Genomic DNA, 16,168 nt, shown 5'->3' on the forward strand with positions numbered 1-16,168 from the left:
CTGCCTCCCTGGCTGGTTTCCTGCTTCTAATGTATTTGAAGAAAGTGTTATTGTTGTTCTTTACGTTTTTGCTATATGCTCCTCATATTCCTTTTGCCTGCCTGACCACAGACTTGCCTTTTATTTGCCATAGCCTGTGTTCCGTTTTATCAGCCTCACTGTGACTAGCTTTCCACTGCTTAAAGGAATCCTTTTTACCTTTTACAGCTTCCATTAATTTGTTTGTTAACCATGCAGGCTTTTTCCTATACCTGTTTGTACTTGTTGAGGAGTGGACCCCTCTCCTGATTTGGATTGACCTATGCCCCCACTCCCCCAGCAAGAGCCTGGGGCACTGCCCCAACAATGCTGTCTCCTACACCCAGGGCTACTGGTGGTATGTGCATATGGGGCTTGCTCTCCAGCTGCTCCATCCAGTTCTATTGCATAGGGCCCTGATCCTACAAGGCAATGGGTCCCATGGCTGCTTGGCCAGCTGATCCACAGAGCACAGTGGGGCAGATGCCAGGCACCCTAGACTGCCTGGGAGAGGGTCCCTGGAAAAGGAGTGTGTTAGCAGCCCAGTATGGGACTGCCAGCATCCCTGCCTCTCCTAACATATGCAGTGCACTTCCTTGGAAGTATGCCCACCCAGCACCATGCCTTGTGTTGTGCAATGGGGCAATGGAGAGAATTTCCTCATGGGATCAAGAAATGTTAGTCAGATGGCTACAGCATCCAACTCAGAGGCATGCCCTGGCAAATGAAGCCCCCTCCCCCCCGGGTGAAACTGCAGAGCCTGCTGGCACCCCACAGGCATGGCTGTGACAGCATCTGTGCTGTTTGCCATCGTGGCACATGTTTAAGTTTTGCACCTGCGCAAGTGGTGATTCAACAGGGAATCCTGGGAGCATGACTGGTGTAGTTTCTTGCCACTAGCCTCAGTCTCCAATTCCAGTCCAGTTCGTGGAATTTCCTGCTTTCTGGCCAGCAAATCCACCTCACTAATATGTATGCTGTGCTATGGATAGCTCAGCCTATCTCCCCAAGGCCCCTGGGAGCAATGACAAAGGCACAAGTGCCATCTGGACAGAGGAATTTGGCAACATAATCCATTGGACCTCTTCATGATTTGCTGTTAAATAAAGTCTGGGGTGTTACACAACTGTTTGTGAGAGGATAAGACTAGCTCTGCACCCATCCCTGCCCTCCCTTCCTCTTCCCCCCATCTGTGACTTTCCCTTAGGACTGTCCTTTCACACGTCCAAGAAGGTGGGGGTTCTGACTCAGAAGATTGACACATACCAGTCCCTGCCCCCTTCCCACACACACACACTCTGCTGGCTGCTGTGTGCAGCTTGCATGGGGAACAGATTGGTGGGTGGCTGCTCTGGCATGGGGGGCCCTACACTCTCCTACAGCACTACTGGCATCTGATAAGCCACACAGCTTGTCAGTGTAGGAGCAGGGAACCAGGGTGGATGCAAGGGAGCTGCTGCCATGGGTGTACCTGAGGGGCTGTGGAGAGGCACCCCTGCCAAAATTATGGATCTCCAGGGCAGCCCATTGGCTGGGCTGTCCAGCTGCTCCTTTTGCAGTCTGTGGGGGCAAAACCTCAGAGCTCCAAGGCTTTTTCTTGCTCTCCCCATAAAGGGATTGAACTAGGGGCTCTGGCCATGCTATCCCAGTGTTTTTCCACTGATCCACCCTTGTCTATGCCTGGCTTCCTGTAGCTGGTGGTGATGTCAGGGTTGTGATGGAGTGCCTAATGCCTGCTGGCATGACTCTTTGAACTTATCCTGTTAGCTCAGTAGTTATGGTATTGGATGTGAGAGCTGTGGGTTCGTGCCTGGCTCCTGTCTTATCTTTCTTCTTCTACCTTTTCAGAACAATGGTGTGTGTGTGGCTCAGAGCATGGGTGGGCACTCCTGCATTCGGTCAAGTCCTTGTTGGGAAGGGGTGGGCATCCTTGGGGTTCTTCTGACATGCTTGCTGTGTGTTCTCTGCTCCGCAGAGGGATATGTGTTATTTCCCTGTGCAGAATGCCATAAGAAGCAGGCCAGTGGTTCTGCTTATGTTTTGGCACGCAGCCACCTTGGTGGTCCTCAGGACTGTGCTGCCCATATCAAAATATCCTCATAGTCCTACTTTTTGTGATTATACGACAGCATTTCTGTTCAAACAGCACACTTTTGTTTGCTTACTGTAGAATTTTTCTACCATCAACTTTTATTTTTCCTGCCTCTTATATGGCAGAAATCAAGATATGTGTGCTATGGTACCATTCACTGCAGCTGTTTGCAACTCTTTTTTCAAGTAATGTATACATGCAACTTTTTAAATTAAAATAAAGACATTTAAACTTTTAAAGTCCATAAATAAATAATGCTTTATATTGCTAAAACAGTAGAAGTTTAGGAGAGTTTGACAGAACAGGAAATATTGCACAATGGCGGCGGCGGCTCCTGTCTCCCAGAGGAGATCCGGGCCCTGCGGGACCTGGCACAATTCCACAGGGCCTGTAAGATGGAGCTCTTCTGCCAGGCCTTTGCATAGGAGCTGCTGCTGCCATTGTGCCGCCACCGAGCTGCCACCTTCACCGGTGGATTAGACCCAGAGGTGAGCCGGCCCTGGGAAGACGCCTAGATGACCAAAGAACGTATGCCGCTAGGTTAGGTTGACGAATGGAACCCATCTTGGACTATAAGACGTTAACATCAAGAGCACCGCACTTTGTTTAATCATTGTTTTTATGCTGTTTTAAGTGTTTGTTATGGCATTTGCCTCTTTTGTAAGCCGCCCTGAGCCCATTTGGGGAGGGCGGGATATAAATCCAATAAATAAATAAATAATAAATATTGCAATTTCCCCACAAGTTTCTACTTATTTCCGGGGGAGGGGGGGGAGGTTTTTCGTCCCATGGCTTCAAAATTTCTGGAAATTTTACATCTGTTGTATATACTAAGGTTTCTTTCTTTCTTTCTTTCTTTCTTTCTTTCTTTCTTTCTTTCTTTCTTTCTTTCTTTCTTTCTTTCTTTCTTTCTTTCTTTCTTTCTTTCATCAGCCCTTCTCCCAGGCATTCTAGTACTCAAGGTGGGTAACAGCAATGTAAACACAATACAAAACATTTAATAAAATAAACATTAAAATAACACATCAAAAACAAATCTAAAAACAATAAGCCCAAGCAACAAGCCCTTTATCCAGGTTCAGGCTGCCCGAAATCTCTCCATAGCAACTGCTAGAAAGCCAGGAAGAGAGGAGCATCCCTGACCTATTCTGCGAGACAGTGCCGAAGGCACAGACAGCCACAGAAAAAATCCAAGCTTGGACCATGGCAGAACATGCTGTAGGCATCAGAGGAACTAATAATAGACCTTGGTAGGAACAGAAAAGCTGCTGCATGGGAACATGCAGGAGAGACAGTTCTTCAATTATGTGGAACTCAGGTAATGAAAAGCTCCGGAAACTCAGTCAGTGAAGGGCCTTAGAATAGGAGTGACATAGTTCCACAGCTAACCACATATAACAGATGAACTTCTGCATTTTGCACCTACTGCAGCTTCTGGATCATCTTCAAGGGCAGTCCCATGTAGAGCATGTTACAGTAACCTAAACTTGAGGTGCTAGATTGGCGTGGAACATCATAGCCTGATAATACATGGACAAATAGGGAGCCAACAAGAAATCAGGATCCAACAAGAATCTTAAGCTCTTAACAGGGTCTTTCAATGAAAGCTGCACACAATTAATGGTAAGAAGAACAATCCTGTTTGAAGAGTGGCCCTTTCAGCCAGCATCACCTCCATTTTAAAACGGAGCTCTTCCACCAGACTTTTGGAGCCGCCGCCACCACTAACCATCACTAAGAACTGACAGCTTGGGAGGGAGAGGCCCCCCCCTGGATCTTTAAATATAGCCAGCTGCCTAAGATAACCTAAGAAGACTAAAGGCCTGACTGCGAACTGTGTAACAACTACCGCTGTGAAATTACGAATGTATTGCTACTAGCACCTTATTATATTATGGTTTTAGCATTGTTTAATTGATACATGTTGTTCTTAATCCTATTTTATGTGTATTGTAAAAATTCTTCATGTTTTATGTAAGCCGCCCTGAGCTGGCTTTGGCCGGGAGAGCGGGATAGAAGTCTAATAAATCAAATCAAATCATCTTATCCAGATTCAGCTTGAGAGGTCCTCCCTCAGCCACTTGACCACCATATTCAGACAGTGGGCAGGGCAAAGACAGCAGCAATGAGTAACCTTTTCAGAGTAATATATGTAGTTCAGTGTCATCAGCATATTGATGACAACCTACTCTGTGCACAATTTCATTATAAGAACTTGGTGGTGGAAAGTGCCATCAAGTCACAGTTGACTTACAGTGACCCCGTGGGGTTTTCAAGGCAAGAGACTTTCAGAGATGGAGCTAAAGGTAGGGTTGGTCAAACCAAATGATCACAAAACTTTGGGGGGAGGGGATGCTACCTGGATATAGAAAGTGGTTCTCTGGGCTTTTTATAAACTGGTATCACAGTAAACTGATAAGAATTAGGAAATGGTTGGTGACCATAGTTCCCTCTAAGCTGAGTTAGTGTGAGCTAGCTCACACATTTTTGTCTTAGCTCAGGAAGGATGGCTCCAGAGCAGACTAATTTATGCAGCAGCCAAATCGCTCGCTCACAACTTTAATGCCAGTAGCTCACAAAGTAGAATTTTTGCTCACAAGACTCCACAGCTTAGAGGGAACATTGTTGGTGACTTTAAGCTAGTTCCAAAGATAAGGGTTTTGTTTTTGTCTCCATCCTCAGGAAAATAATTATACTTACTAGCATCAGCAATGAACTTGAACTTACGTAGGGGGAAGCATATGGATTTATTTGGCCAGCAGATGGCGCCTTATGTCTATAAAACGACCTTTCGAATGCCTTCCAATAGATCTTGTGACTAAAAGCATACTCACTGACCAAAAAACTCAGAGAAAACTTTAAGAGTCTTGCTCACCTAACCACCGTAGAATCCACTAGCACTTGAAAATTATCTTAAAGTTTTCAAACTGCAAATCATATATGACATTATCATCATGAGACTAGAAGCTCTGTACACTACAGCTTCTTCAGAAACAAAGGAAAGCAAGGGAGATAAAAGAAAAGAACTTAAGAAGTGTCCCGCTAGATCAGACTGAGGTTGTGTATGGCCCAGGATCCTATTTCCAACAATGCCCACATAGATGTCACCAGATTATCTACAAAAAGGGAATGAAAGAAACAAGCACAAAGAAAAAATGGCAACAAAAAGCTATTGAATATAACTATGCAAAGATTAACAGAATGCACAAGAAGTCCAAAAGCACATGATTTCAAGGGAACTACAGTTTTAGAATACTTCAAGTACCCTAGTCAAGAATGCTTATACAATGAACACCTTCTAGTATGAAGAGTTGAACCACAAAAGAAGTAGCACAGTACAGCCAATGGCTTCTTTAAATCTTGGAGGCCACTGAATTAGCTGGAAAAGTAGTAAGACACTGCTACTAGCTATTTTGTAGACTCCATCAACCAAAAACTAATATTGCTACTCCAATAACAATAATCATAATGGATTAAAGACTGTGGAGAAAAACAGAAAAATCTGATATATAAAATAATTTATCTGGGTCTCCTTGAATATTCAAAGCACCTCACATATTTTGAGGATTATTTTCCCTATATTGGGGAGGGGGGTGAGCTTTCAGAAAGATGTACTGCTTCATATTATGTAACTATACTTATATAATCAGAAGGGAGCTGTAAGTTCACATTCTTTCCTGTGCCTCTTCTGGCGTGTAAATTGCCACAATTTGTGTTAACCACGAGTATGTCAGTGATATAAAATCATGGTTACCGCTAGTCAGGATCCATGTTGAACCAGGAATTGAAACAGAGTTCCAAGCATGGCTTACGGCAATGATTACACAATCAGAATTAATTATATATGCACAGAACCCCAGTGAATTAATAGCTGAAGCAAGATTTCAACAGGGATTTTCCACTCATGTTTGAACTACATGTTACCATCCAACTGTTTCTAATGCATTCCTACCGCTTTGCAATGGAAAAGTAGCATTAGGAAGTGGAGACTTGAGAAGGTGTACGCAGACGGAAGGTTACTCAATCCTTCCCCTGCAGCTCTTCCACTCTCAGGCAGACTTCCAGACTCATCTTTACATTGTGAGCATAGGTCTGGAGCTCTGGACTGAGGAAAATGAATTGAAAAGTAAGAGTATTAAGCACAATTCTCAGTGTAAAAACTGATTTCCTAAATGTCCCTTACCTGGTTGGTAAGAGGCTGTTGAATCTGGTCAGCATAGGATAAGGCAGAAACTTGTTGGTCATTTATGTTCTGCTGCCGACGATCGCTGTACTGCTGATGTGAATGGGACATCTGTCCAGCCATCTGAAGGCCAGCAGCATGGAATGAAAATGACGGTGCAAGCCGAACAGATGAAGGTTTGCATGCTGAAGTCTCTCCTCCTACAAAGGACAATGCAAGAGTTCAGTATGGAGTTGTTGCTTAGGTTGATCTTTGTATGTTACTTTGTATGACCTTGATGTAATTATACAAATCTATCGCTCTCCAATACACACAATTAAAAAAGAAATGCATATGTACATAGAAATAACTTTTTGCTTACTAAGTTTCCTGCATACTTAAGTTTCTTATTTCCTGTCTACAGTATTCTCTTGCATGTCTCAAAGTATGATGCAAGTTCTTCCCCTGGTACAACACCTACATTGAGAGGAGTCCCTTTTCTGCCTATCCTGCTTGGTTCTGTCAGTAAAATGGTTTCTAACAGTACTACTTTTATTTCCTTTGGAAAGATACTTAAAAATGTTGTAAGTTATAATACGAACAATTTTTAGTATTTCTATCAACCACAACTTGTAGAGACTCATATCATAACTTCTGAAATGTTATTCATTCTGAGAAAGGTGAGATAAAGCTGCTAAATTTTGGTCCATTTGTTATTAACCATACATGGAAATGGTCCTTATTAAAGCTTTTCATTAGTATTGCATTACACCAACAAGACAAGGAACAGGTCTGCTCTAATACTTGCTGAATGCCATACAGATGCACCACCCACCCAAATTAGAGCTTAGTGTGTAATTAGTCCTGCAAAGGAAAGGTTATGTAATATAGAATGCTTCTAAATGTGTGTGTAGTCTTAAACTCTGGCAGCTGACACATGCAAACCATACAAAATGCAACAAAGTCTGCTGAACTGAACTGCTTTTCCAGAAGTACTGTCTGTTTAATGCTGTCACCTAAGAATTCTTAGTCAATCATTTGAAGATTCTGATATACTTCATAGACAGTTCCAGGATAACAAGTACTCCAGATCCAATCTTAAAAATAGTATACAATCTCATGTGAGAAAGGGGAAAAGCCTCCTCTCATATCTGAGGATTTTGTATTAAAAATAATTAACCACTTTAAAAATAATCAGGTGTCCAGCTAAGCAGATTCAACTTGGGTTTTAAATCAGTTCATATAATTGAGCAACTAAACACTGAAGTCTGATGGGCTATGTATCATTATGAAAAAGAATCACAGGGCATACTTTCACTTTTCACAGATTGCCTGAAACTGAAAATATTAAATAGTTTGAAAGCATAATAGATTGGATCCTACTAACATTCTGCTGATAGAAGAGGGACAAACTCATCTGATTCTTCTGTTTACTGTAGTCCCTGACCCATGTAGAATTTTAGCTGTGAGGATCCCTTAACACCCAGCACAACTTCTACAGACATCACAGGGACTGCTGGAGGAAGAAGATAAGGAAAGATCAGCTTCTATCAGCAGACCTTTGGCAGAAAATAACCTGACGGCTTATGTTTTAGGGGGGGGGGATTAAACTAATGACCAGTTTAAAAAGATACTTAGCCAAACACTTGCACTGGATAAATGCACCAATGGAGTACAAATACAGAATTCCAATGTATTATTCCTAAACCAGACTAACCCACCCTGATTGTTCTTACCAACAGCACCTATGACTAGGCCTTGCCTACTATAGAAACCCACTTCTATTGCATCTTCAAACATGACATTCAAAAACAACATAAGAAAGCATTTTATTATAAGAACATGTACAGTAAGAGTTCTCCCAATGTGTGTATTAAGTGCCATTAAGTTGCTTTCAACTTCCAGAAACCCTATGAATTAATGCCCTTCAAAACATCCTATCATTAACAGCCTTGCTCAGGTCTTGCAAACTGAGGGCCATGGCTTCCTTTATAGAATTAATCCATCTTATGTTGCGTCTTCCTCTTTCCCCGCTGCCTTCAGGTTTTCCTAGGATTATTCTCTTTTCCAGTGACTCTTGCCTGAGAATGTGACCAAAGTATAATACCCTTAGTTTAGCCATTTTAGCTTAATTGGTTAACTATCTGCATATATAGCTAGGTGCTCTACGTGATGAAAGACAAGCACTTGATGGTATAGGATTACATTCAACACTATGAAACTTCAATTTTTTTCAAGTAGGGCATTATCCTGTAAAAGAGCTGCATAAAACTGAGAAAGCTCAGAGTAATATGTCAGTAGTATATTAACACAGAGGGGTTTTTTATGATTACAGGAAAAAAGAGGTACATAGGAACACATCTCCCAGAAGTAGTACATGTTTTGCTAAGCCAATCTTCTACCTTAAAAGACAAACAGCTTCAGTCATATTTGAAGGCAATGTGTTCAAGTACAAACCTATTTATTTGATTTACATTATATATAGATCCATCTTTCTCACTGAGAGTCAAGGTGGATTACACTGTGTAAATCAATTAACAGGATGGGACATCTGATGCCGAACTTAATGCGGACACCAGATTGGCATAGCCCGCTGCAGCCCAGAACTCCTGAGCTCACGCGATCCACCGGCCACAGCCTCCCCAGCAGCCGGGATTACAGGTGCGCGCCACTGCGCTCGGCTCAAATGATGCTCTGATGATACCTGTCGAACACCAATTAAGGATTTCTTTCTGTGTAAAATGTCATGATGTCATTTGGGGTATAAGACCTATTGTCCTTCCTGGTTGGGCAGATTACATCTTGGTGTTACTGGGTGCCAAGGTATCCAGACCTGTATTTTCCTGATTATTGCAATAAACAGATATTTATCCTCTCCCTGGACTCCAACCGTGCATTCCTTATTTGGCATCAGGAGCACATGGGACACAAATTTGTGCATCAGTTTCTGGCGACCCAGATGGGACCACAACCAAAATGTCTGGATTAACTTTGCACAATGCCTGAACCTCAGCAAATTCTATCTTCACAGCGGAACAAACACCCACAACCTGTTTGCATCCTGCCTCTGGGGAGTCCCAATAAGTTTGAAAGAAGTAGAGACTAATCCACCCAGCCTAGAAGACCATCCTGGTCCAACCCCTGACCCCATCCCAGAATGGAGTACCCAAGTTCAGCTGTCAACCAAAGATATGTTTGCTGTTAAGATTGCCAAAGTCATACCCACTGACCTCTGCCTGTTTTTCAAGGGGTGTGTAACAACTTGCCTTAATGTTACCATTCATCAACTTGAATGTAACCGGACTGAACCAACTCCATCTTGTGCCCGGCACACCACCTTTTCCAGAGGATGGTTCCTGTTCTGTGGACTAGTAGCCTATTCTTATATGCCTGGTAACATCGAAGGCGGTCCCTGTGCCTATGGCCGCCTAATAACTTTCCTGACTCCCTGGAGAACTACAGTTACTTCTTCTCGCCCAAAGCGCAGCTATAACAAGATTGATGAAAAATGTGATCCCTTAATGAGACTGTTTTCCATCAGTGAATCTACAGCCCTGGCTGCATCTCTGGTCGGGGTCTCAGCCTTGGCTGCCATCAACTCCGAGAGTATTGAGGACCTAGCCTGCAGACTTACCCATCTGATGAATGAAACCTCCCAGGGTTTAGGAGGCATGTTGGCAGACCTCCATGATACTGAAAAGGCTACCATCCAGAACAGAATGGCCATAGATTATCTGTTGCTCAGGGCAGGGAGTCACTGTGCTGTATTTAAGGGCATGTATTGTTTAAATTTAAGTGACCACTCAGCCTTCATCGAACAAAACATCAAGAACACCCAAGACATCTCCAAAGGAATAATAGCTTCTCATGGATGGGGAGACTGGTTTGGAAGTTGGTTCACTGGTCTGGGATCCACTATTTATACTGTTATAACGTTTGTTCTTATGGGGATCTTATTAGTTTTTGGGATTTGCGTCTGTATACAATGTACTCCCACAATAATAGCCTGTTGCGCTTCAGCACGCCCCAACACCCACGATACAAGAGTCGAACAAATGATAATGGTTGCTAAATATTATGTTGAGTGTCCTGAGTATTCAGTCCCAGCCGACATGATCCTGAATGAAAGCAATGAGCCTTAGGGTGGTCATTTCACCAAGTGGGGGGATTTGTAGGACAGGGGACCAGTGAATGTGATTTATGATTGTGATTTTTGATATTTCTCTTTACATGCAGAATGACAGCTGTCACTGTGCCTTATTAGGAGTCCGATTAAAGTGAATTTAGATTTTAATACTTAGCCCAGACAGAAGAGCTGTAGAGTAGGATTAATTAGAGAATTATTTTAATGGTTAAAGGTCTTTTTCTTAGAATCAGAAAATAATGGAATGGAATGTACCTTTTACAGGGCTCTTTTTGTAGCAGGAACTCCTTTGCATATTGTCAGCTACGCTGCCATATTGTTTATGGATTGAGGGGGCACCAGCCTGACCTGCGTATGACTGGGTGCTGCATTCCTTTCTCTGCATCGTTTCTCCTGTTATCTGTACTCTTGTACCACTGTCTAGTTGTAGTGTCTTCATATTAATCAACCATGTGACTGGTTTCGTTTCCCAGCTCAGCTGCATCAGTTATTCCTTCCCACCCGCGGGTGGGGGGGATGTCATTTGAACTTTATATACCTCAGTAAGCTTTTCCTTTTTACTCTGTCACGCCCTGTTGTCCTGAGAGGGGGAAAACCACCCGTTGCCGTGTTGACTCGAGAAGGGACGCCCCTGGAAGCCTAAGACTTCCCTCCTCCCGAGTCTTCTCCCAAGCAAAGTCAGGACGGCAGGGCGCGAAGAGCCCAGGAAAGGAGGTAGAGTGGCGAGGAAGGGTAGCTCTCGGGGTTAGAGTCAGCCTCAGATACCGGGGAGCCAATGGGTTGCGTCACCCGGGCTTTCCCCGTTCGTGGACGAGTTCCTACTACAAAAAGAGCCCTGTTTGAAACTATAAGCTCTCCAATTGGACATCTGAGAAGTAAAGCTATGAGATGGAGAGACTCTTGAGTATTCCCAAAACAAATATCTTTCTGTGTAGAGCAGAGCATCTGGCCCCAGAAGGTCTGCCAAGAGCTACATTTTGTGCATCTTATCAGGAAACTCCCTAGTTTCACGCTGAAGCAAATAAGCCAGGAATGATGCCAAAAGAAGGCCCCTCTGTTCATTGATGTTTTCCACGGTTCCAGGACCAGTTAAGCAGACACAATTACTGACACTTAAGATCTTGATAGGGGTTTGCCAATAGAGAAGTGCCAGCTCAAATGATGCCCTGATGATGATACCTGTTGAACACCAATTAAGGATTTCTTTCTGTGTAAATTGTCATGATGCCATTTGGGGTATAAGACCTATTGCCATTCCTGGTTGGAGCAGAATACAGCTTGGTGTTACTGGGTGCCAAGGTATCCAGTCCTGTATTTTCCTGATTATTGCAATAAACAGATATTTATCCTCTCCCTGGACTCCAACCATGTGTTCCTTACTCAGCCCCAGGAGCACACAGGGCACAAATTTGTGCATCGCATCCAATAAACAATGTAAAAGGAACAAAACTGCAGAAATCTGAACCCAAGCAGAAATTTGAGACAAAGTTGAAACAAAACTCAAGTATTAGCGTGACACTTAAATTAAATGACATCAGAACTTACATCTATATACCTGTTCCTCAAGTGTGGACTGATCTGCAGATACTTAAATCTGTGGACACTAAAAGAAAGGGGGCCCTCCTGGTTTGCAGAACAATCTGAAAATTAAAAAAATTACACTAGGAGATTTTAATCCTCCAAACAAAAGTAGTGTCTACACATGCACAAACAATGTACCTATCTCTGTTGGAATCTCAGCAGTGATGGTGGGGAAAGCCACAGTGGGCGAGGCTAGAAGCCGCACTGGACTTGCTAGTATCAGCAGCAAGGGAGAAGGTGCTTCGGGTGCCACAGCGGACCTACCAGTGAAAACCTGGAGCACACACTGGAAAGGCTGGCATTGATGTCAGTGGGGGGTGCTGTGCCAGGCTTTCTGGCAGTCATGCCCGTAGCTACGGTGGTGCACTTGGGGGTGGAGCCTCACCACGGATGAGCCCCACTCCACCCAGGGAGAATACCAGACCCCCACGACTTCTAGGCCCCAATGCGCCTCTCCCCCGCAGCGGGGGGGGGGAGGCTGGGGAAGGAAAGAGAAGACCCCTTCCCCTTCTGGTCAGTTTCACTCCCTGCAGATCAGCTGCTGCAGGGGGCAGGGAAGGAAAGAGAAAGCATGTCTTCTCTCTTTCTCTTTCCTTCACTACCTTCCACGCCCATGCTGTTGTGTAAGCTAATTAAGCTTCCCACTCCTCTGCCCCAGCACCCTGGCCCCTGCCCCACCAGCCAAAATCTTTTGGCTATGGAGGTGTTGGCAGTAGCTGTGAGGGTGGAGGGGATTCAGGAGCCTCAGCGAGCTCAGTGGTGGACAAAAGGAGATAAACTGGGCTCACTGGCATTAATGCTGGGAAGGAGCTACACTGGGATCACCAGTGGCAGCTGTGAGGGTAGAGGAGGTTTAGGCGCTACAACAGGCCAGGAGCCATGCTGGTCTCACCAGCACTGATGTTCGGAAGGGTTGGTGAGGTGGGAGTAAGGTGACCCGGTGCACCAGACTCACGGCAGTCACTGTGACCCGGGGGGGCGAGCCACAATACTCATGTGGGGGTCCCTTAGCTTTAATTTAAATTTTGTTTAAAGTGAGAGCCGTGATGGGCTGCTGGCAGTGATGGGGGATTAAAGTTAAGAGGGGGAAAGGATCCCCACAGGAATATCATGGGTCCCCTCTTTTAATATAGTAATACATACAGCACCACATACTATGTTCCTTGGACAGTGGCGGTCTAAGATACCTGATGGCATTTCACAAATTGTTACCATTTTCAGTTAGACCTGATTGTAAAATGGTGATATTGAACTTGATACTGGAGACTATGTCACTCAGATTATTTATCGCAAATTTAGCTAAAATAGTGTAAGCCAAGTACTGGAAACTGCCAATAATGCCATCACTTAAAGAGTACTTATTTAAAACACTAAATTCTGGAAACTTAAAGGTAGCATGTGTGTGTTAAGTCATTTCCACCTTATGGTGACCCTATGAATTAATGGCTCTGACCTGGATGGCCCAGGCCAGTCCAATCTTGTCAAATCTTGTACTGGCCCAACCCTACTGAAAGTCCAGTGCCAAGGACTCAGCAGAGCAGTCCAGAGGGATGGGGTGCAAAATTCCAGAAACACCAAACAGTCCTAAGAGCCAGTATGGTGTAGTGGTTAAGTGCGCGGACTCTAAACTGGGAGAACCGGGTTTGATTCCCCACTCCTCCACTTGCACCTGGCTGGATGACCTTGGACAAGCCATAACTCTGGCACAGCTGTTCTTGAAAAAGAGCAGTTTCTGTCAAGAGTTCTCTCAGCCCCACCTACCTCACAGGGTATCTGTTGTGGGGAGGGGAAGGGAAAGGAGATTGTAAGCCACTCTGAGACACCTTTGGGTAGTGAAGGGCGGGGTATAAATCCAATCTCCTCCTCCTCCTCCTCCTCCTCCTTGCAATTTATACAGAGAGCAGGTCATCCAAATCCAGTCCACAGTCTGAGTCAGGTAGCAGGTAACCAGCAAGGTTGGTGGCTCAGTCAAGCATACTTGTGTTCACAAGCAGCTGCTTTGCTTGGCTGGTTTTATAGCTAGGTTTTAATGAGCCATGCTTCCAACCAGCTACTTTGCAGTCTCCTGCAATTACTCATCTGTCTTCTCCATTGACAGCTGGCATCGGCCCAGGAAACGTGCACTTTTTCCTGGCCTGCAACTCTGCAGTGCCACTGATGTCTCAGGCACTCCATGAGTATGTGGGAGCAAGGTGGCCTGGGGGCTACCTCTGATGGCTCGTGTACTGATTCAGAGCTGCAGGGTGTGGCTGCAGCCTTAGCTGTGGGCTGTGAGTCCTGATCAGTGAGTAACTCAATCTCCTGTTGCTCATCTGCTGTCTCAAGGCCAGTTACAGTGGACCCCTCTTCTCCTGAGGAGTCCTCACACTCACTGGTCACAGGCTGTCTTACGACACCAGATCTCAGAAGCTAAGGAGAGCTAGTATTTGGATGGGAGACTTTCAAGGAATACCAGGGTCATGATGTGGAGGCAGGCAGTGGCAAACCACCACTGAACTTCTCTTGCCATGAAAACCCTAAATCAGCTGTGACTTGACCACACTTTCCATCACATGAATTAATTATCTCCAAAACATCATAACATTAACAGCCTTGCTCAGTTCTTGCAAAGTGAGGGCTGTACCTTTCTTTATTGAGTGAAACCATCCCATCCTGGGTATTTCTCCTATCCTGCTGCCTTCACCTTTCATAACATTATCCTCTTTTCTAGTAACTCTTGTCTTCTCATAATGTGACCAAAGTACAATAACCTCAGTTTAGTCATTTTAGCTGCTAGGGAGAGTTCAGGCTTGATTTGATCTACAATCCACTTATTTGACTTTTTGGCAGTCCACAATATCCGTAAAATTCTCCTCCATCACCATATTTAAAATGAATCAACTTTCTTTCTGTCAGCTTTCACATCCATACATATAGTAAAGGAGGATAATATGGCATGAATTAACTTGATCTTGGTCACCAGTGACACATCCTTACATTTAAGAATCTTTTCTAGATCCTTCATGGCTGCCCTTCCCAGTCTCAGTCTCCTTCTAATTTCTTGGTTGCAGTCTCCCTTTTGGTTGATGATGGAGCCAAAGAATAGAAAATCTTGAACAATTTCAGTTACTTTATTGTCAACCTTCATGTTGTGTAATATCCCAGTAGTCATTACTTTAGTCTTTTTGATATTCAGATGTAACCCTGCTCGGTAGTTTGTCCTTCAACCTTCATCAGAAGTTGTTTCAAGTCTTCACTATTTTCGGCTAGTAATGTGGTATTATCTTCATATCTCAAAATGTTTATGTTCCTTCCACCAAATTTCACTCCACCTTCATCTACATCTTAACCAGCTTTTCTTATGATTTGTTCTGCATACAGATTTGGACAGGAAGATAAAATACATCCTTGTCTGACCTCTTTGTTAATTGGAAACCATTCCGTTTCTCCACAGTAGCCTCTTGTCCAGAGTACAGGTTGTGCATCAGAACAATCAGATGTTGTGACACACCCATTTATTTTAAAACTAAGCATGACTTTTCATGATCCACACAGCCAAAAGCTTTGCGGTAATCCATGAAGCACAAGCTTATTTTCTCCTGATATTCTATTGTATGCTTCAGTAACCAAGGTAAATTTGCAATATGATCTCTAGTGCCTCTTCTGAATCCAGCTTGGACATTTGACATTTCTTTTTCTATTTATGTTAACAGCCTTTATTGTAAGACTAGCTCGAAACCAGTGCTTCACTACAGTATTTAACTACTGTAAATCCAGTTATAATACTTCTGGGGAGAAAATCTTTTTTTGTGGTTTAGGATGGGTTTTTTGAATTGGTCTTGTAATATAATAGCATAGTATCCAAGCGTCACAAAGCTGTTTGAATAATGTGAAGTGTGTTGATGGAGAAAACCAATGAAATGAATTTTGAAGTATAACATTTGTTGAAGGAATTACAAAGAAGAAGATTGTAGTGTAAAAAATGAAGTGAGAAATACGTACAACTTTGTTTTTTCTCTACTGAAGGACCTCCTTGTAGACCACACTTGTGGTTGTGGTTCTGCTAGGATCACCAGGCTGTCTGTGCACCTCAGGGTAATCTTCCTGGTACTTGGTCACCGCCGCTCAGCGCATCACAGGAGTACTATGCACATATTTCTTTGCCACATCCTCCTTTTAGCACTAGTGTATC

General features: G+C 43.8%; 1 protein-coding gene across 2 annotated transcripts in view; it reads right to left on the bottom strand.

Annotated features, from left to right (window-relative positions):
- DYRK1A (dual specificity tyrosine-(Y)-phosphorylation regulated kinase 1A) overlaps window positions 1-16,168 on the bottom strand; it is a 120,860-nt gene that overhangs the window by 37,824 nt on the left and 66,868 nt on the right. For both annotated transcript variants that reach the window (XM_015418958.1, XM_015418886.1), the window contains exon 2: window positions 6,294-6,493. In XM_015418958.1, coding sequence (XP_015274444.1) covers window positions 6,294-6,493 — 200 coding nt within the window. The remainder of the gene's footprint in view (window positions 1-6,293; window positions 6,494-16,168) is intronic.

The sequence above is a fragment of the Gekko japonicus genome, unplaced genomic scaffold, assembly GCF_001447785.1.
Source record: "Gekko japonicus isolate JY-2015 unplaced genomic scaffold, Gekko_japonicus_V1.1 scaffold242, whole genome shotgun sequence".
NCBI lineage: Eukaryota > Metazoa > Chordata > Lepidosauria > Squamata > Gekkonidae > Gekko > Gekko japonicus.